We start from the raw sequence: 23,009 nt of genomic DNA, 5'->3' as shown, positions 1-23,009 counted from the left end.
TATCCCACCCTTCGAGAAGTCCCATTATCACTAGATAATCAATGGTATTCTTGTCACTTGTTGGTAGTGTTAATGTTGAGGCAGATTTGTGAAAATATCAATTTCTGAAGAATTCTCATATGGTATACCGGCAAGAATGTAGTCACATGAGACTCTGGTATTTCAGCATAGCTGCAAGGTCGTTGTGCAGTTCCTGGGACCAAAATACTACAGCTAGTACACAGAGTATTGTGTGCCATTATCCTTTCAATGTGACTTGAAACCAAACACAAACAAATTCTTTTCAATCCACCTTAAATTTCACAAATAACTTACTACACAGCCAAACATGGCTGTGCTCCATCTCATACACTATGACAACAAAGTGCAACAATGAAGGAAAAGGTTGGGTTTTGTTTCTTAAAGACTATGAACACCTTCCTTTTTAGGATTGCATTTTACCCCTTTTGGTCTAAAAATCACTTTTTCAATTGGTCTGTATTAAAAATTTGCAGCAGTTTTTGTCCTACAGGGTGAAGCTTTAGTCCATCAGCAGACTGTTTCTTTCTGTTTTACACCGAGTCCTGTGGTGTTGCTGTTCTGATGGCTGGATGTCTAGCTCTTATCCCTGAATTCCTGACAGCTTATAAAGACTCAGTTAAAGGGGTTTTTCAAGTGTTTTGTTTTTGTTTTTTTTTTACTGATGACCTATCCTCTGAATAGGTCATCAGTATGAGTATCCGATCTGTTTGGATCCGCCACCCGGGACGCCCACCAATCAGCTGTTTAAGAAGGCAGCAGCACTCCAGCTTTTCCAAGACGTGTGATGTAGGCCCATTGAAGTAAATGGGGCTGAGCCGAGATACCAAGCACAGCCTCCATAAAATGTACTGTGCTGTGCACGGTGCGCAGGAGCACCAGTGCCTTGTCAAACAGCTGATTGTAGGGGGTCCCGGTTGGCAGACCCCCACTGTTCAGATACTGATGACCTATCCAGACCTAAGCCATATTGTTCTCAGTTTGAAAAGAATTTAGCTAAACTGAGTATTTATGAGCTGTCATGAGTACAGAGATAAGGGCTTCACATGAGGCATCAGAACAGCAACGTGTTACATTGACAGTCTGCAGATAGACTGAAACTTAACTCTGTAAGACAAACTTCTGAAAAGTTTTAATAAAGACCAATTGAAAAAAATAAATTTTATGCGCAAAATTTGTAAAAGGCAAAACATATGCAGACCTAAAAACTGGGATTTTAGTTGTCAATACGGCTAAATTAACAACAGATAGGAGGGTCTCTGCTCATGGTCTGTCATCATAAGACTGGTCGGCACTAAGGCCCGCTTCACATATATCAGTTGTGCCCGGCCAGTTGTTTTATGCCGGGAGCCAGACACAACTAATATATGTGCACCGCACTTCCGTGCATAGATCGGATGCTTGTACAGTGATAGCGCCAGACAGTAAAACGGAGCATGCAGCATTTTTCTGTCCAGCGCTATTTGGCACCCAACGTCACAACTAATGTACCGGATGTATGTGGAACTGCACCAGATCGCCAGACGTATGTGAAGGGACCCTAACCCTGCCTTAAAGGGAACCTGTCACCAGGATTTTGTGTATAGAGCTGAGGACATGGGTTGCTAGACGGCCGCTAGCACATCTGCAATACCCAGTCCCCATAGCTCTGTGTGCTTTTATTGTGTAAAAAAAAAAACGATTTGATACATATGCAAATTAACCTGAGATGAGTCCTGTCCCTGAGATGAGTCAGGGACAGGACTCCTCTCAGGTTAATTTGCATATGCAAATCTTTTTTTTACACAATAAAAGCACACAGAGCTATAGGGACTGGGTATTGCGGATGTGCTAGCGGACATCTAGCAACCCATGTCCTCAGCTCTATACCCAAAATCCCGGTGGCAGGTTCCCTTTAAGAACGCTGCTGATGGATGCTCTATTTCTCACTGCCGACAATGAAATCCTTCAGTCAAGCCAGTGTTCGTCTACATCAGTGATGGCGAACCTATGGCACAGGTGCCAGAGGAGGCACTCAGAGCTCTCTCAGTGGGCACCCGCACCCTGGAAAAAGTCTATGGTGTACCAATATACTCTGGACTTTTCCAGCCATTCATCAGCGCTGGGCGCACTATGAACAGCACGGACAGCACATTGAATGTAAGCAGGTCATTATACTTAAATGATAAAGTACATGGAAAATATACTATACTGGACTGTAGTATTCAGGATAAATTGCAGTGTTGGCACTTTGCGATAAATAAGTGGGTTTTGGGCTCCCGGTTAACAGGTTCGCCATCACTGGTCTACATACTGTATGCCATGCCAGACTTGTGGCAAGTCCTCAGCCCTGGGGGCAGGGAGGAAGGGAACGAGCAGCACATAAAAGCAGTCGGTGAAAACACGAGGAACAATGAACAAGCAACATCCCGTCTGCAGTATTTTACTTCCTGCTCAGACGATCACCTTGGTTCAGATTACAAACTTCTGGCGTGCAAGACTTAAAAAAAATAAATAAAAATAAGCGATACTAAAGTGGCAGCAAAGAAGGGTCAAAAGTTTCCATGTTAATACTAACACTTAAAAAATAGCCTAAAATAATACCAAAACTGATAGACTAGCTTAAAGGGGTGCCCAGGATTTTCATACTGATGGCCTATCCATCAACATCTGATCTGTGGGGGTCCAACAGCCTGTACACCAGACGATCAGCTGTTACCTTGTAGATCTGGTGCCAGAACGACACACCTAGGTAGTTCCAGAGCAGATTTCCCTTACTGGGGCTATAAAGTAACCGATTGGTGGGGTGCAAGGTGTCAGACCTCCACCGATCTTATACTTATGGACTCTCCTGAAGAAAGACTATCGATGTCATAATCCTGGACATCTGCAGGGATGCTGCTGCGACTCTGAACTCCCCACAGTCAAGCAAGATAGTGTTAGAATTACTCCCGCTTGATGCAGTGCTCCAATTTAGACCCCTATTAGTGGCGCCATATTGGAACAATGAGGTTGACCAAGCAGGATAAACCACTGTTCATATGCAACTCTCCAGACATTGAACGGATAGACAGGTATCCATTGAAATGAACCAGGGCAACTTCCAGTGGTCTGGAATTATTAATAATCCAAATGGTGGTGGACAAGTCCAAGTGGTGGTCAGAAGTACTGCATTTTAAGAAATCACTGCATGGTGGCTCAGCAGTTAGCATTGTTGCTCGTCAGCACTGGGGTCCCGGATTCAAATCCGGCCAATGGCAACACCGGCATGGCGCTGGTACTTTCTTCAAGTCTTTGTGTGGGTTTCTTCCAGATACTGTAATTTGCTTTCACACCAAGGCCTCCTTCACATGTCAGTGAGGACATCCACAACAAAATGGGCAGTGATTCATCTGTGACGATGTCCGTGAATCCTTTTTTTTGCCTTCCGTGTGTCATCCGTATGCCATGTACACTGCTAGGCTGAAAATTAGCTTCCTGAGCATCACATAGCAATCACTGACACTGATAGCCGTGTTGTGCAAGTGGTTTTCGGGCGAGCCGTGGACTTCGATGAGCCACGTTTGGTCCACATCATGAACCAAAATAGTGTGTGCCTCACACTGACGTGTAAAAAAAAAAAAGCACATTCAAATCAATGGGTATGTGTGTCGCCAATCCGTGACTCACTGACGTGTAAAAGAGGCCTGAGGCTAGTTTCACAACTGTGGTAAGGTATTCAAGCAGGCTGTTCTGGCAGAGGAACAGCCTACAGGAGTTTACTAGATCCTAGCCGGATACTGCCGAGTTCACCACAGGAGCCCATTGTCTATAATGGGATCTGGACTGTTTCCATTATGAGTGCTGTTTTTTGGCCGGACAAAAACTGGTTCATGCACCAGTTTTCGTCCAACCGAAAGCTCATGCCAGAAACCGACAGAATCCCCATCGGATCCCATTATTGTCAATTAGGTCGGGGTGCGCACACAGCAGTATCCAGCTATGCCCGATACTTACTGGGTAACTTACCGCAGGTGTGCAAGTAGCCTCAAGGGTGTACTTGTGGGATAAATGGATTCCTAGTGTGTGTGCTTGAGACAGAGAGATTAGGTTATAAGTCCTACTGAGGATACAGATGAATGTGAATGAGGACAATCTGTATACTTATGGCCCAAAACACTCAATTCAGGCAATAAGGGCCCTCAAGAGCCTCAAGAAAATTTCAAACTTCCTACAGCTACTATGGTCCGATTGTCAGGGACGAATGTTCCTACAAAAGCTTTTCTATCAGATCCACAGCAAAATCCACAGCAGCCTTTTCCTCTGTATTTTCCATCACGTGTGGATGTACCCTTAAGGTGTAGTGTCCCTTTAAAAAGGAGAAATCCAGGTAACGGGTTCTGTACTTTGTGTATGCATAGGGTTCTGATCCATTTCCGCCTGAAATCCGTTATTTTATAAGGAAAAAAAATCTTTGCATAGGACTTTTTTCCCCGCGTCTAAAATAACTGATCTCCGACGGAAATGGTTAAAACGGAGGCAAAATGTGCATTACTGAGCATAACGGATGCTTAAAATACAGGATCCGTTGTTTTCTTTATTTTTCTGTTCTTTTGATGGATCAAAAGAACGGAAAATAAAAAGGTGATGTGAACCTGGCCTTACACCCATGAACCGGAGCCTAAAATACAAATCTAATAAATTAATAAATAATGGGGGGGGGCCCTATCACAGCCACTTTGATGCAACAAGACGTCCACTGTCATTTGCATGACCGTAGTAGCCATTCGATGGCCTCTTTTGAACTCAAATCATTAATTTTGTAGAAATGCTTCTGTGTAGAGCACCAAGAAGACATTTCTAGAATCTGTCTAGACTCTCTGGCCTGTACGTCATGGCCACTTTAAATCAGAATTTCATACCTACTTATTACATGAGTAATTGAGTATGTGTCACCGTCAAGGGGCCTATATGAAATGTAACAGTAAACAGCTTCAGGCAACCGTGGCCTTATCTGGTTCCCCTGCCTGGCATTGCATTACCCCCATTACGCCAGTCTTCTGTTATTGCATAACCCAGATCAACAAAGGGAGATTATATCCTGTAGAGAAAGCAGCCGGGATCTCGGCTAACCTGCGGATTAGCCGCACAATAGAGGGAAGGCGAGAAGGTTAAAGAAAACGCTAGAATACCGTATGACTGACAATCGTATGATACGGGCCAGTTCTGTGCAAGTCCTACAAGTGGCACTTTATAAGACTACAGATTTTAGAAAATCCCCAATGTACTATCAAAAGAGGTAAGGGCTGATTCACAGAACTGTGCTCGGTTCAGGAAACTCGGTCCGTGTGTCGGCTGCATCTCCCGGACCAAGCGCGGATCCCCTAACCTGAACTGACTGCATCATAGTGTTTTCTGATACAGTCAATTCTTATCTGATTGTGGGTCTAGTGTGCTGTACTCATATGATGATGTGAGTACTGTACACTAGAACCAAGATCAGACAGGAACTGACTGCGCCAAAAAGGATTATGACGCAGTCAGCTCAGGTCATGAGGGCCGCAGTCGGCTCTGGAGCAGGCGCCATTTTTAAAGACCTGACATCCGCTGTACTATTACGGCAGAGGTCAGGAAGGAGTTAAAGCAGTTGTCTCACCTGCGACATTAGAAGCATATCACTAGCATGACATATAGGTGTGGGACCTGCATCTATCTCTAGAACAGGGCTCTCAAAGTTCATTCTCCAGCTTTCCCTGTATAAGCATGCATATAGGGTAGCTGTCAATCATTGTGTAGGACCGCCCACTGGACTCCTAAGCCCAGAAGGAATAGGAATTTCAGTCAATAAGATTGCAAGTTATAGTGAATCTTTTCCCACTGAACTATATATCAATCTGCTCAGCTCCTTCTGCTCTATAACCTGCTGCCTGCAGATTGCTCTGCATGTTCTACATGAAACTTTGTGTTTCAACTGCTCACCATGTTCAAGCTAATTGCTGTCAGTGAATGGGAACACCCTTGTATATATTCAGAGGCAGCAAACCTGTAAAACCTAGTCCTGCGCTCAGCTGAGATGTGGACACAACTGTCCGCAGTCCTGGCAATGCTCTGTGAGCCAAACAGCCTAGACGGCTTGTAACGCACTGCCAGAAATGTGCGCGGCGGACAGAGCAGAGCAGATATGTACCAGTTTATGGGGGAAATTGATCAAACTGGTGGAAAATAGAACTGTCTTAGTTGCCCATAGCAACCAATCAGCTTGCAGCTTTCATTTTTCACAGCTCCTTTGAAAAATGAAAGGTGCAATCTGATTGGTTGCTATGGGCAACTAAGCCAGTTCTACTTTCCACCAGTTTGATCAATCTCCCCCAATGTCGCCGAATTTAGGCATCTGTGTTGGAGGCTCCATTAGGCACCTCTTACAGATTCCATCATAAATTCCTGACAAAATAGTGCAGAATGCAGCATTAATCTGTCCGCTAAAATAATGGACACCGTGATGGAACCTGTCGGCCCTCATTATAGTCATTGGAGTCAGTCGGGCGTCCATCATGTGAAGGATGCGGCGCTGCTGTCATTTTCACTGTTGTGCTCCTATCCTGGAGCGGAACAGAGATAATTAGCACAGAGGTGAACAGAGCCTTACAAAAAAGTGTTCACATTCACTGACAACAAACAGTTCGGAAAACGGTAAAGAAGTAAAACACAGTGGGGGTCGTTTTAAATTTGTGGGGCCGAAGTCCCAGCCCCCGCTACTCCCTCATGGTGAGGACAGAACAAAAAGACACCTGTGCGACAATATTAGACAAAAAAAAAGTTGCAAAATGAGGTCTCGCAGTTGTTTTTTTACAACAAAAAAGTGGCATGGCACGCTTAATAAATTTATAATAAATTATTTACGTAAATCCAGAAAACCTCTTAAACCCGTATTTTGGGTCTTTAGGACCAATTATTTTCCCCATCCACGCATTCCAAGATGAATGACTTGTTTTCCATCAACATAGCCATACGGAATTTTTAAGAAGGTATAAAGAAGTTTTCCGATACAAAATACTGATTGCCTATCCTCAGGACAGGTCATCAAATCTGATCGGCGGCGGTCCGACACCCTGCAAATTTGATTTCCCTACAAAGCTCTGCATAGGGAGCTTTGAGACAGTGGCGGACATCTTGGATGTGCCACGTGTAGTCAAATTTTAGGTTCCCCAGGTCTGAGGGCCAAAGTGCCCAGCAATATGAGAATTGTATTGTCCCCTATTTCAACTATAATAATTCTCCAACATAACATTACTTCAGAATTACTGCGGCAGGGACCCAAATCTACTACAAGATGCCAGGGAGGAATTCAGCGACTTCCCGGCCATCAAATGGCGCCATTCTGCACAGTCTGAATCCTATTCACAAAATACAGACTAAGGGCTCATGCACACGGCTGGTGGCAAACAGCGGGTCCGCAATATACGGACACCGGCCATTTGTGCACCGCATGATGGATGCGGACCCATTCACTTAAAAGTGCATGCAATGTGGTCCCCATTCAAGTGAATGGGTCCTTCGTCTGCAAACAGCGGCCCTGCGGTCAGCGCCTGTGCATTGCGGACCCATTTTGAGAATGGGGCCCGCGAAATGCGAGGGATGCACATGACCAACATTCACATTTTGCGGATCCACGGTTTGCAGACTGAAAAATGGATACAGTCGTGTGAATACGCAAGGAAACTGCAGGCAATCTGACCCCGTCCCCCTCCCCCTGAGCCCTGCACTCTTCTCAGAATGCAATTGTGAACAATACGATTATGGAATTACTACTTGAGCAATTCTCCGATATGTGAAATGGAGGGAGACTTAGTCATGGCTATAAAATCTGTCATAACAAATGTCGCACAGAACCCGTCCCACGTATCTCGCCCCACCTCAGCCGGCTGACAACAGACAGCACCTTGGGCTACAGCAGAGTCTGTTGATGTTAACTGTTGTCAAAGCAGATGGGACCCACCCCACGCAAACGAGACCAGCGGGTGCAATCACCACTTCGGAGCAGACCAGTGCGACCAAATCCTGTGCTGGGAACGAGACAAAATAGAAGCCACTGACATTTACACAATGCAGCCCAATAACCACAGGCGAGCTGAAGGGCACAACGTAAAAAGGGAAAAAGGCCAACGTAAATTATATTGAAAGGACATCTGTGACCAGGGCAGATCCCTTTAAATACGGCAATGACAAATGCCGAGCGTCACCTCGGAAGACCTATTCACACAGGCCGAGAATGATCGGGAATTGTTTGTTCCCTATAAATGCCTGCTTGTCAGAGGAGGGGAAAGCTGCATTTATATCAAATTTACGGCTATTGTTTGCCCCCCATATAGATTTACCGTTTCTGGGTAGCAGAACGGCTTCATTGGGTCATTTACTAATCACGCCATGCCATATTTGGGGGGGGGTGGCGAGACCCCTTTTTAAAAATTTTGTCGCCTGAGCGTTTTTACTTGAGAGAGAGTGGCGGGAGTCGGAACCTCGACAAATTTACCATCTTTTATGCCTAGAAACGGGTGTAAAAAAAAAAAAAGGAATGAAAAACGTCAACAATGCTTTGACCCCATGAACGTTCATCGGGTGATTGGTGTCACCTTTAAGCGGGCAGATTATAGGAAAGAGTGTTCCTAAGAACATCCATTCCCGATATTCAGTCCGATAATTTAAAAGGACCTCAAACGAGGCCTCTTGGCCGGTCAGAAACATCTTGAGGGATCAGAGATGACTTTTTTCAGCCCAGCAGGACCAGTCAACCGCCTAAGGCTACTTTCACACTAGCGTTTTCATTTCAGCCATGATCCGTCATAGGATCTCAATAGCGGAAGAAAATGCTTCAGTTTTGTCCCCATTCATTGTCAATGGGGACAAAACTGAACTGAACGAAACGGAGTGCACCAAAATGCATTCCGTTCTGTTTAAGTTCCCATCGCGGTGTAGTGCGGAGCAAGACGCATCCATCCTGACACACAACGCAAGTCAATGGGGATGGATCCATTTTCTCTGACACAATAGAAAATGGATCCGTCTCCCACTGACTTTCAGTGGAGTTCATAATACAACTGGATCCGTTCATGACGGATGCATGCGGTTGTATTATTGTAACGGAAGCGGGTTTTTTTTGCAGATCCATGACGGATCCGCAAAAAACGCTAGTGTGAAAGTAGCCTTATGTGTATGGGGCTGTCCCAACTCTCCCATAATGGCAGTTGGGGAATGAAATTGTCAAGCACGTTAGATTTTGGCTCAAGGGTGACCAGCAGGGCGGTAGAGTTGTCTTACGCCGTTTCAGTTGCTCCCATAATAGTGACCGGCTACGCCATTACCTTCATTTGTGAGATGCAGAAACAAGAGTGTGTGAGCTAAGGAAACCGTGTACCATAGCCTGCGGTTTTCTGATCACTCCGGGGGGGGGGAGCATAAAAGGCACGGAATCTACATCTATGAGAAACTAGTGGCGTCGCCCATGGATAGGCCATAGATTTATGTAAAAGGAAACACCCATGGCTAAAAATCTAAGAAAGAAGCTGGAAACAAAGAAAATATTCTCAGAATGTTGCTACTTCTAGAGGTGGTAAATTACCAAAATTTACTATTTAAGGGATTTCTTAATGTAGTCTATTACTTTCAATAACCTACAATATATATATTTTATATATATATATATATATATATATATATATATATATATATTACACAAATTATTACTTAGGCCTTCTTCTCGCATCCGTGATGACATCTGTGCCGATATGGTTCACAGTGGTTCATCGGTCAAGATGTCCGTGCAGGATCCATGTTTGGTCTATATGTCCATCATCCATATTCCACGTTCACTGCTAGGCTGAAAATTAGTTTCCAGAGCATCTCCTGACAAGGGTCCATGAAAACTGCGAATCATACGCAGGGTGGTGGTTGTCACAGACCCATAGACTATATTCGTGATCATGGACAAAATAAGGCATGCTTGCGTGGTATCACCACGAACCTTCGGCCCGTGGAAGACCACTGATGCGTGAATATAGGCATTAAAGTTAATAGATGTGCGAGTGGTCCGTGGTTCTCCGATAGGTGAAAGAGGCCTTAGACAAGGTTTCCACAGATTTACGGTGAGGTATCCCCTCTATTACCCCACTAACTCATGCAGCCATTGGCTGCTGCGGATTGACGCGTTTGTGGCCAGTGCATCACAGTCAACCTTTGTGAAGACTCAGGTCGGCTAGGACTAGTTCACACTTCAGTGTTTGGTCAGTGATTTCCCCATCAGTGATTGTGAGCCAAAACTAGAAGTGGAGCCCACAGGTATAATGGAAAGATTTGTACCTGTTCTGCATTGATTTTGGCTCACAAATACTGATGGAAATCCCTGACCAAATCCATCGAGTGTGAACTAGGCCTCAAGTGTTCGTTAGTAGCATTACCATGAAAGCCAAGGAATTTGGGAATGGGGGGGGGGGGGGGGGGGGGGTGGTAGTAAAGGTTGGTGGTAAAGGTCAAATTTAAGTCAACAAGTAATAATAGACCCACAGCGACAGCAGCAGCGTAAGAAGAAGTGTCACTGCTGCCTCAGTCTACAGGAATGAGTGATGTAAAAGGAGTGCAAACAACCGGCTGAACACACAAGTCACCAGAGAGTTCAGGTGTTATTGACATAGGTGCAGCTGTGAAAAAGAAAAACCGACACCAGACGTTGGAGTGTTTAAACAAAACTGGTAACGGCCTTGAGAAACATAAATCTATGTGAACCTTGCGCTGCATACGTAGGGTCCATTCACATGACCGTATCATTTTATCTGCGTCCGATACTGCATTTTGCGGTATAGATGTGGATCCATTCATTCCCATGGGTGGATAAAATGTGCGGACAACGTTCAGTTTGTTATCCGCATCCTTGTTTCCGCATTTCTAGTCCGCAAAAATATGAAACTTGTACTACCATTGTCCGCACACATCGGTCCGCAGCCCCATTCAAGTCAATGGATCCGCAAATTGCGGATGACATACGGAATGGTTTCCGTATGTCATCCGTTTCCGTATTATTGAAGGCCTTATACATTTTTTTTTTCCCCTTCCATTTTTTGCGAACCGTAAAAAACGGAAGACATACGGAACACAAACGGAAGTCATTCGTCCACAAAATGCGGGTCCGTTATTTGCGGACTGCAAAACGGAAAGGATTACACACGGTTGTGCAAATGTACCCTAAGGCCTCATGCACACGACCGGATGTATTTTGTGGTCCGCAAAAAATGGATCAGCAAAAAATACGGATGACGTCCAAGAGCATTCGGTATTTTGCGGAACGGAACAGCTGGCCCCTAATAGAACAGTACTATCCTTGACCGTTATGCGGACAATAATAGGACATGTTCTATTTTTTTGCGGAACGGAAATACGGAAACTGAATGCACAAATGGCAGACTTGGTTCAGTGCAGGAATTGTTGTGCATTTATTTCATGTTCCACTCTTTGGAGATTCGGATGCTGTCAGATCTGTAGACAGTTCTCCTTACTGCAGCAGGAAATTGCATTTTTGAAAGCTGAAATATTTAAATTATCTGTTAAACAAACTCCAGCTAGGACTGCTGCAATGCCACTGCCACAGAGGACCCCCAGAAATGGCAGATGGGTTACTGTAGGTTCTGGAAGTCTTAGAGTGGTGGATAGAAGACATGTCCCACAGTCGGTGGTTCTCCATAATTCATTTGCAGCACTCTCAGAATGTAAGGACAACATGGATATGGACTCAAGCACAGAGGGTGTGAAACCATCGACTCCTATGTCTAATGTATGCAACAAAAAAGATAAAGTGAAGTCTCAAAGGAAGCAGCTGTTGCTGGGTGATTCAATCATAAGAAGTGTAGAGCTTAAAGAAAATGGTTTTGTGAGATGTCTCCCTGGGGCTACTGCTAGAAGAGATAGAAGACGTATTATTAATATTGTTAAGCAAGCAAAGCAGGAAGGGGACGTGGATGTTCTTGTCCATCTAGGGACAAATGACCTGGCTTGCAATGAAGTGTCAGAGGTGAAAAAATCTTTTATCACACTTGGTAATGACGTACAGGATTTTGCATCCACCATTTCATTTTCTGAAGTTCTGCCTGTGCATAATGTTCAGAATGATAGGCAGAGGCGCATAAAGGAGTTCAACCTATGGCTTGGTAAATGGTGTCAAGAGCAAGGATTTGGCTTTGTTTCTCATGATAGCTCTACTTGGAATAGAAAGGAACTGTACAAAAAAGATGGTTTGCATCTTTCTCTCAAAAGGAACAAATGTACTTAGCGAACAACTCCAAGAATTTGCGAAAGAGTATTTAAACTAGGAAGGGGGGGCAAAATAGTGAAAATAAAAGAGTCCATTTGCCCCCCGAAACAATGCCAGAACAGGTCAGAAGCACAGAGGTTAAGAAATGATAAGCTCAGAGTCCTGTCTACAAATGCTCGCAGTTTAGGTAAAAAAATCAATGAACTTGATTCAATAATGGCATCTGAGAATGTAGATTTAGTGGCTGTTACGGAGACATGGTTTAATGAAAGAAATGACTGGGACATAACCATACCAGGGTACTCTTTATACAGAAGAGACAGAGAAGGCAAGAAAGGAGGAGGAGTGGCCCTGTATGTGAAAGATAGCATTAAATCTAACCTAATACAAGTTGGTGAGGCCAACATAGAGTCAGTTTGGGTTACGTTGCAGTTTGCTAACCATGCAGTAACTCGTGTAGGTGTGATATATAGACCACCTGGTCAAGTTAAAGAACTAGATGATCTACTAGTTGAAGAAATAGCTAAAATGACAATGAAAGGAGAAGTTATCATTATGGGAGATTTCAATCTCCCAGATATAAACTGGAAAACCAAAATAGCAAGTTCTACCAGGAGTACAGATATTCTAAATTCCCTACTGGGGTTATCTCTACAACAAGTGGTTGAGGAGCCAACCCGGAGGGAGGCCATTTTGGATTTGGTATTCACAAACGGGGATTCGGTATATGATGTCATTGTAGGCGAAACCTTGGGAACTAGTGATCACCAGTCAGTGTGGTTTAATATAAGAACTGTGAAAGAGTCCCACCACACAAAAACAAAAGTTTTAGATTTTAGAAAAACAGACTTTTCAAATATGAAATTAGTCATAAATGAGTCCTTATCAGACTGGAACGGATTACATGGAGTCCAGGAGAAATGGGACTACTTAAAAGGTGCATTATTGAAGGCAACAGAAAATTGCATTAGACTTGTCAGTAAAAGCAAAAAAAGGAAGAGACCACTGTGGTACTCAGCAGAAGTGGCCCAAATCATTAAAAATAAAAAGCTAGCATTTTGTAATTATCAAAAAACCCAGAGCAATGAAGATAAGGAAATCTACAAGATTAGGCAGAGAGAGGCCAAGCAAGTTATAAGAACTTCTAAAGCGCAGGCAGAAGAAAAACTAGCTCAGTCTATGAAAAAAGGGGATAAGACATTCTTCAGATATATAAATGAAAAAAGGAAATTAAAACAAGGAATAACTAAATTAAAAACAAAGGACGGAAGGTATGTAGAAGAGAATAAAGGGCTAGCCGACTGCCTTAATGAATACTTCTGTTCAGTTTTTACAAAAGAAAAAGGAGAAGGACCTCCACTAGAAAGAATGACTAATAAATCGTTTGATGCATGTATCTTTACAGAGGAAGATGTTCTAAGTTTGCTGTCTAAGGTGAAGACAAATAAGTCACAGGGGCCTGATGAGATACACCCAAAATTATTAAAAGAGCTTAGTGGTGAGCTGGCAAAACCGTTAACAGATTTATTTAACCAATCATTAGTAACAGGAGTCGTCCCGGAAGATTGGAAATTGGCAAATGTCGTGCCCATTCACAAGAAAGGTAGTAGGGAGGAATCGAGCAACTATAGACCAGTGAGTCTGACATCAATAGTAGGCAAATTAATGGAAACCCTATTAAAGGATAGGATTGTGGAACATCTAAAATCCCATGGATTGCAAGATGAAAAACAACATGGGTTTACTTCAGGGAGATCATGTCAAACAAATCTTATAGATTTTTTTGACTGGGTGAATAAAATAATAGACGGTGGAGGTGCAGTAGACATCGCATATCTAGATTTTAGTAAGGCTTTTGACACTGTCCCACATAGAAGACTTATCAATAAACTGCAGTCATTGAGCATGGACTCCCATATTGTTGAGTGGATTAGGCAGTGGCTGAGTGACAGACAACAGAGGGTTGTAGTCAATGGAGAACATTCAAAACAAGGTCATGTTACCAGTGGGGTTCCACAGGGATCTGTACTGGGACCGATTTTGTTTAATATCTTCATAAGTGATATTGCAAAAGGCCTCGCTGGTAAGGTTTGTCTTTTTGCTGATGACACAAAGATAGGTAACAGGGTTGATGTTCCTGGAGGGAAACGCCAAATGGAAAAGGATTTAGGAAAACTAGAAGAATGGTCAGAACTCTGGAAACTGAAATTTAATGTGGATAAGTGCAAGATAATGCACCTGGGGCGTAAAAACCCAAAGGCAGAATATAGAATATTTGACACAGTCCTGACCTCAGTATCTGAGGAAAGGGATTTAGGAGTAATTATTTCAGAAGACTTAAAGGTGGGAAGACAATGTAATAGAGCAGCACGAAATGCCAGCAGAATGCTTGGATGTATAGGGAGAGGTATAAGCAGTAGAAAGAGTGAAGTGCTTATGCCGCTGTACAGAACACTGGTGAGACCTCACTTGGAGTATTGTGCGCAGTACTGGAGGCCATATCTCCAGAAGGATATAGATACTCTAGAGAGAGTTCAGAGAAGAGCTACTAAACTAGTACATGGATTGCAGGATAAAACTTACCAGGAAAGGTTAAAGGACCTTAATATGTATAGCTTGGAAGAAAGAAGAGACAGAGGGGATATGATAGAAACTTTTAAATACATAAAGGGAATCAACTCGGTAAAGGAGGAGAGAATATTTAAAAGAAGAAAAACTACCACAAGAGGACACAGTTTTAAATTAGAGGGGCAAAGGTTTAAAAGTAATATAAGGAAGTATTACTTTACTGAGAGAGTAGTGGATAGATGGAATAGCCTTCCTGCAGAAGTGGTAGCTGCAAATACAGTGAAGGGGTTTAAGCATGCATGGGATAGGCACAAGGCCATCCTTCATATAAGATAGGGCCGGGGGCTATCCATAGTATTCAGTATATTGGGCAGACTAGATGGGCCAAATGGTTCTTATCTGCCGACACATTCTATGTTTCTATGTTTCTATGTAAGGAGTACCTTCCGTTTTTTGTTTTTTTTTCGGACCCACTGAAATGAATGGTTACGCATACGGTCTGCAAAAAAAAAAAAAAACACGAAGAAAACACGTTCGTGTGCATGAGGCCTAAATCTAATGTACACTTCTTCCACGCGAAAATTGACCTGCTGTGCAGATTTTGAAGTCCTCAGCGGATTGAGACCGGGGAAAATTTGCAAGTAACACTCGTGGATTTCGGTGCGGAAACTGAGAGAAATCTGCACAAAAACTTGTGCGGAATTTCTTTTTTGAAACCTGACCCTGCACACCGGGCATATGAAGTGCAGATTGTTGTGCAGGAAATCCACAGTGTAAGGTCTCCTGCTGCGGGCCACAATGCACCAACACCAACCGTGGGGCAGCCGCAGCGGATCACGGACCCATTCACTTTAATAGATCCGCATTCCGCCCGTTCCGCAAAAAGATAGGACATGTTCTATCTTTTTGTGGAACGGAAGTACGGGACGAAACCCCACAGAAGCACTCAGTAGGGTTCCGTTCCGCACCATTCCGCATCTCCGGATTTGCGGACCCATTGAAGTGAATGGGTCCGCATCTGTGATGCGGAATGCCCACAGAACAGCGCCCGTGTACTGTGGATCCACAAATGCAGCAACGGGCAGTTCGCGTGCAGGAGGCTGCCCGTGTGCGTTCTGCAATTTGTGGAACAGTACGGGCCAAATAGAAATGTTTTGCGGACAAGAACAGGCATTTGTATAATGAGCGGCAGAACGCAAAACACGACGCGGTCGTGTGCATCCAGCCTAATACAGTGCCAGCTAAGTAGATTCGATTTTCAAAATCCCATTGACCTGCCATGCGGATTTTGAAATCCGCAGCCTATCAGCGGGGTGCGTGCAGATTTTCACTGCAGATTTCACCCTTTACATTGTCAAGGGTGCGATTCGGGGCAAATCCACACTAAAATATGCAAGTAGCACATGCAAATTTTGGAGCGGAAGAAAGCTGAAAAACGCACGAAAATTCAAGAAAAAAAAAATCTGCCTAGAATTCACTGCCCTGTGCCTATATGCTTGGGGCGCGGCCACACGGGTTACATGTGGGCTTGATGCGGATTTTGTTGCACTTTTCACCCTATGCATTGCAAAGGCTCAAATCGAGGCGAAAATTTTCAGCGTGAATTAACACACTGTGTGTGAAAATATATATATATATATTCCACACTGCAGGTTATTCTGCTAATTTTTCTGCAGCAAGTGGATGAGATTGTTAAAACATTGTTTGTACTGGGGACAGGGCGGCAGGTAATCTTTTAGATTTTCTTTATAAATGTCAAAAATAAGATTAGAAAATAACGTGTCAAATTTTGGTACGAATTACTGCCGAATTCCGGTGCCGACACAAGAATAAAGGTGGACCAGTGTGCCTGTCCGGCAATACCGTTTTCGAATTTAGCTGATGTTTGGCCTCGAGTTATCATATTTCTGTGGCCACCATCAGGCCTCGTTCACATTCCCCTGTCCGGAGAGCTTTGTAATCTAGTAAGAAGGTTTTGAATTTAGTCTTGCAAGAAACAGGCAACTAGTGTAACATGTCAGCGAGCAGAGGCAGACATACCATACCAGCTGCACGAGATCCCCGCAGGCGGAGGAGCCCACTGCCATCTTCAGAAATTGTGGTCGACACAGAGAAAAAGGAGCTAGAAAAGTCTAGAGCGGGTCTAAGTCTAGACAGAGGAGTAGTAGGTCAGACGGACGCGAGATGCCAGAGAAAGCAAGAGAAGCGTTGCACCCCTATTTCCAGATACTTGTGCTTAAAGGGGTTCTCCAGGCCTTTAATATTGATGACCTATCCTCAGGATAGGTCATCACTATCAGATCGGCGGGTGTGCCGGGTGCCGTCTCCTGCGTCTCTTCCTGCTCGCCATAGACATAGCAGCAGCGAGTAGGAAGAGAGAAGGGAGACGGCGCACACACACGATTTCCCTTCATACAGCTAATCAGCAGGAGTGCCAGGTGTCAGACCCCCGCCGATCTGATACGGATTAGAACCCCTTTAAGTCAGCTACAGAAGTGCAGTCTGAGGGGAACTGCTTTCAAAGGTATTGTCCGCTTTTTACTATTGATGACCGATTCCCGACACCCCCGGCTGTTTGAAGAGAAAGCAGCGCTCGTACAAGCACTTTCTTCTCTGCCCTGTTTACCTTCATGCCGCAGCAATTGCAGTGGAGAGCAGGTGTAATTACTACTATGGCGTCCCCATTCACTTGTATGAGTCAAGTGAATACTCATTAGTGAAAACTGATGTGTTTAAACTTGAATCTTTGGTAAAGAACTGTTCGACTGCACAACTGCATCCTCATTGCCTCCAACACTGCGGCAAGGGGGCCCTGCCCTGCACCTCACAATACACCACCATTTATACTGATGAAAGAACCGGTGCGCGCAGCTTTTCCTAGGCCCGGTGACGTCACATTCATCGGTCACATGGCCTAGACACAGCTCTGCCCCATAGAAGTGAATGAAGCTGAGCTGCAATACCAACACAGCGCTGTTCTTGGCGAGCTGAGAGAGGGCTGTGGGGGTACTGCGAGAGCAAACAGATACTCAGCAGGGTGCCAGGTATCAGACCCCCACTGATCACATACTGATAACCTGTCCACAGTCTCAGAACACCCCTTTAAGGACACCTCAAACCACCATTAGTCAGGAGAAACCCCAAGACCAAAGGGAAGCAATGTGCGCCCTTCCCATCAATGCACGGCCCAGTGAAAGGTGAGAACCAACTACAACCACCATTAGTGCTACTACAATTGCCATCATCCCCGCTCTCCTCTCCTGGTTACGCTGCACGCAGATCTCAGCTCCAGTGACATCACAAGTAAAACACTGACATCACAAAGAGGTAACATACTGTGACATCACAAATGTGTATCACCTAGGGCAAGCTGCTGCCATCACAACGCGTTTCAGGTGAGATACTGTCTCAGTCAGGTAAGTTGTTGTGACATCACAAGAGGGGGGGTTCATTCAGGTAAGCTCCTGTGACATCACAAATAGTCAGTGAAGTACAGACATGTTATAGGAACTGTCAAATTAGCAGCTGCAAGTCAAGGAGCTACTGTACCGTTGTGGACAGGGGCCCTCGGCTGGTGGTGTGCACCCCGCCGAGGTATTTGAATAAGGCCCCTGTCACACGAGCGAGTTTTCCGCACAGGTGCAATGCATGCTGTGAACAGATAGCACCTGCACTGAATCCTGACCCACTCATTTCAATGGGTCTGTGCACATGAGCGTTGTTTTTCACGCATCACTTGTGCGTTGCGTGAAAAATCGCAGCATGTTCTATATTCTGCGTTTTTCATGCAGCCCTGGCCCCATAGAAGTGAATGGGGCTGCGTGAAAAACGCAAGCATCCGCAAGCAAGTGCGGGTGCGATGCGTTTTTCACCGATGGTTGCTAAGAGATGTTGTTTGTAAACCTTCAGTTTTTTTATCACCCGAGTGAAAAACGCATCAAAACGCATTGCACCCGCACGGAAAAAACTGAACGCAATCGCAGACAAAACTGACTGAACTTGCTTGCAAAATGGTGCGAGTTTCACTGAACGCACTCTGAACGCATCCGGACCAAATCCGTCACGCTCGTGTGAAAGAGGCCTAACTGCTAGACAGAGATTAACCTGGCTGCTGTGCTCACGATGGACTGGAGTGATGCCGCTCTATTTAACGGAATACCAGTTAGTCATGCATTAACATAATCAAGGCGATCAATGATTAGCGTTTTAGCAGGGTCACTAGTAAGGTACGCACAGTGAGATGTTGCTGTTTCGGTGCGGGAAAAACTGCAAGTTGCGTTTTTTACAGGAGAAACCACACACTGCGTTGAAAAACGCACGTGTTTTTTTCCAGTGCAGTTTTTGCGGAATAAAATAAAAAATTAAATGTTGGCATGCTTCATCTTATTCCAAATGTATAGATGTAATCTCCCCTAGAAGCACATGGATACGGCTCCATACACCGGCTCTGACGTGCCCTAAACAAGGAAAGGAGCCGATATATTTCAGCTCTGCTTCTTCTCGTTAAAACCCTTGCAAATTTTATTATCATTTCACAACCAGTTCCCATACGCGGTGACGTGAGCACCTGGCAGTCTGGTGACCCCCTTCATAGATCAGTCTTTACAGGCACGGTATGTAACGTCCACTGCGACCACACACAGAACCGAACGGAAAACAAACTACTCACGTTTCTCATCATCTGCATGGACCAACGATGCCGCCCTTGACAATACATCTAATGGAGTCTCCATTCCTGGGAAGACCCTGTAAAGAATAAATACAAATGTATAAAGCAAAGAGTCAAAAATAATACAAAAGCTTAGTCACGACTAATAAACTATCCCCTCGCCGGGATCATGTAATACTGTATGTGGGAAGGGGTATGAAGGCGTAAAGAGAGAGACTTACATACATCTCGGACTCTGTTCACTTCACTTCTGACTGAAGCCCGTGACATAGGTATGCGGTGACATATGGCGCCTATAGGATATATACATAATTTGATATCCGATATGGGCCAAAAGGAGACTCTTTCAGCATACACTATGTCAATGGGACCCCATGGAGTCATTCGTTGCATTTCCCGATTTGTGTTTTCTGTGTAGGCGCGAGGTTTGGAGGAACTGTGCCAGATCTCCCAATATCTCATAATAATAAGTTGTCAAGTAAATAAGGCCTCGTGTGCAGGGAGCTGTACAGCGCTATATAGCGCTGACATATTCTACAGCGCATTACAGATATCAGCGTCAAGCTGTCCTCAATGGGGCTGAAAATCGAAGTTTCCTAGAACTTTCCTGGGGGAAACCCACGCAAACAAGGGGAGAACATACAAGCTCCATGCAAATGTTGGCCATGGTCAGATTTGAACCTAGGACCACACTGCCCCTAGAAGCAATGAGAAAGAATACCTCCGTAACACCCACTGCAGATGACAAACAAACTGGAAACATCCAAGGCGACCGACTACATTTCCAGCAAACATCTGTCGGGTTTCGGACGTATAAATGACTATTTCGACAGCCATTGGTCATTGCCAGCAATTTCTACTCAAAGAGGTTGTGCCAAGTTTTTAATGTTATCCCCTATCCACGGGATAGGGGATAACCAAGTGATCGCTGGGGGTTCGACCGTTGATGGCGCACCCTGCCACTCTATTCGTTCTCTATGGGACTGCTGGAGATAACCGAGTGCTGTACTTGTACTGTCTATTTCCGACAGTCCCACAAGTTTAGAACTGCTACATCGGCACTTGTATGTGTGGGAGTTCGGACCTTTATACGGGCAGCTTACTGTGCCAATTATCAGGAACAAACAGGGCAGACAGGCCACAGACCCTACAGGGAAATTTCCAGGTGGGGCAATTCTCTGGGGGACACCCGAGCATTCCTCACTGCTGCTGCCCAGGTACATAATGATCTGATGCTCTCAAGGGTAAAAAAAAAAGTCCTGCCCATCTGAAAGCTGGCATTTATACAGGAAAGCAACCGGACTCCCATTGGATCCCGTTATAGTCATGGTGGATATTGTGGTTCTTGGCATTATTTAGCTATGCTGGTTATAGTGAACTCCAGCAGGCTGTCCCATTGGCGGAACAGCCTGCCAGATTTCATAACATCATTGTGAACGTAGCCTTTTCCTGATTTAGGGTACTTTCACAGTAGCGTTTTTTGTTTTCCGGTATTGAGTTCCGTCACAGGAGCTCAATACCGGAAAAAAACGGATCAGTTTTATCCTAATGCATTCTGAATGGAGAGCAATCCGTTAGGATGCATTAGTTCAGTCCCTCTTACGTTTTTTGGACGGAGATAATACCGCAGCATGCTGCAGTTTTCTCTCCGGCCAAAGATCCTGAACACTTGCCGGAATGCCGGATCCGGCATTAATTTACATTGAAGTGCATTAGTGCTGGATCTGGCATTAAGTGTTCCGGCAAAACGGATCCAGCTTGCGCAGACCTTTAAAAATGGCCAAAAAAAATTATACCGGATCCATTTTTCCGGATGACACCGGAGAGACTGATCCGGTATTGCAATGCATTTGTCAGACGGATCCGTATCCGAATCAGTCTCACAAATGCATCCGTTTGTGTCCGGATTGCCGGATCCAGCAGGCAGTTCCGGCGACGGAACTGCCTGCCGAAATCCTCTGCAGCAAGTGTGAAAGTACCCTTAGGCCTCGCGCACACGACCGTTCCATTTTTTGCGGATCCGCTTTTTACGGAACAGCTAGCCCCTGATAGAACATCTGTTATGCGGACAATAATAGGACATGTTCTATCTTTGAACGGAACAGAAAACGGAAGGCATACGAAGTACCTTCCGTTTTTTTGCGGATCTATTGAAATGAATGGTTCTGTATACGGAACGCAAAAAATGGAACGTAAACGGAAAAAAAAGAAAAAAAGTGTGAATAAGGCCTATTGCACACGAACGTGTGCGCCCCATGGGCGTATTGCGGACCGCATTTGCAGATCCACAATACACGGGCACCGTTCCGTGGCCATTCCGCATCACAGATGCGGAACGGTAGGGAACACTACAGAGTGCTTTCTGGGGTTCCGTTCCGTGCTTCCGCACCGCAAAAAGATAGAACAAGTTCTATCTTTTTGCGGAACGGAAGGATCGCGGACCCATTCAAGTGAATGGGACTGCGATCCCCATGCGCCTGCGCCACGGACGGTGCCGTGCATTGCGGACCGCAATTTGCGGTCCACAGCAGGGGCTTCATACGTTCGTGTGCAAGAGCCCTTATAATGAAGAAGGTTAAGGACACAGTTGTATGGGTTATCTGAAGCAAGTAGATTCTTCGTTTTATGGATATACACATAATTGTATCGTGTCTTCATAAGCACCAAGAATAATCCTAGAAAGACTGTTCAAGTTTGCTCTGGCGAGCTTGTTAGAATGCCCAACTCTAAAGGTGTTATTTGTAAGCTGCATTTGGCTCTTTCAAAGTCTAAGGCCTCTTTCAGACGGGAGTTGCGGGAAAATGTGCGGGTGCGTTACGAGAACACCCGCGATTTTTCTGCGCGAGTGCAAAACATTACAATGCGTTTTGCACGCGCGTGAGAAAAATCGCGCATGTTTGGTACCCAAACCCGAACTTCTTCACAGAAGTTCGGGCTTGGGATCGGTGTTCTGTAGACTGTATTATTTTCACTTATAACATGGTTATAAGGGAAAATAATAGCATTCTGAATACAGAATGCATAGTAAAATAGCGCTGGAGGGGTTAAAAAAATAAAATAAAAATTTAACTCACCTTAATCCACTTGCTGGCACTGCCGGCATTTCGTCTGTCTCCTTCTTTGCTGAACAGGACCTGTGGTGAGCATTCATTCCAGGACCTGTGGTGACGTCACTCCGGTCATCACATGATCTTTTACCATAGTGATGGATCATGTGATGACCGGAATGACGTCACCACAGGTCCTGGAATGAATGCTCACCACAGGTCCTGTTCAGCAAAGAAGGAGACAGACGAGATGCCAGCAGTGCCAGCAAGTGGATTAAGGTGAGTTAAATTTAATTATTTATTTTTTAACCCCTCCAGCGCTGTTTTACTATGCATTCTGCATTCAGAATGCTATTATTTTCCCTTATAACCATGTTATAAGGGAAAATAATAATGATCGGGTCTCCATCCCGATCGTCTCCTAGCAACCGTGCGTGAAAATCGCACCGCATCC

General features: G+C 44.7%; 1 protein-coding gene and 1 long non-coding RNA gene across 4 annotated transcripts in view; both read right to left on the bottom strand.

The window, feature by feature from the left end:
* LOC120978711 overlaps positions 1 to 11,179 on the bottom strand; it is a 22,890-nt gene extending 11,711 nt beyond the window's left edge. Inside the window, exons 1-2 of the long non-coding RNA XR_005774170.1 lie at positions 11,168 to 11,179; positions 5,929 to 5,934 (exon numbers count right to left, since the gene is read on the bottom strand). This is a non-coding gene — a long non-coding RNA (uncharacterized LOC120978711). The remainder of the gene's footprint in view (positions 1 to 5,928; positions 5,935 to 11,167) is intronic.
* VGLL4 (vestigial like family member 4) overlaps positions 1 to 23,009 on the bottom strand; it is a 117,113-nt gene that overhangs the window by 68,451 nt on the left and 25,653 nt on the right. For all 3 annotated transcript variants that reach the window (XM_040407003.1, XM_040406999.1, XM_040407002.1), the window contains exon 2: positions 19,509 to 19,585. In XM_040407003.1, coding sequence (XP_040262937.1) covers positions 19,509 to 19,572 — 64 coding nt within the window. In that variant the 5' untranslated portion in view covers positions 19,573 to 19,585. The remainder of the gene's footprint in view (positions 1 to 19,508; positions 19,586 to 23,009) is intronic.

The sequence above is a fragment of the Bufo bufo genome, chromosome 9 (assembly GCF_905171765.1).
Source record: "Bufo bufo chromosome 9, aBufBuf1.1, whole genome shotgun sequence".
In the NCBI taxonomy this organism is placed as follows: domain Eukaryota; kingdom Metazoa; phylum Chordata; class Amphibia; order Anura; family Bufonidae; genus Bufo; species Bufo bufo.
This window is presented reverse-complemented; position numbering and strand designations above follow the sequence as displayed.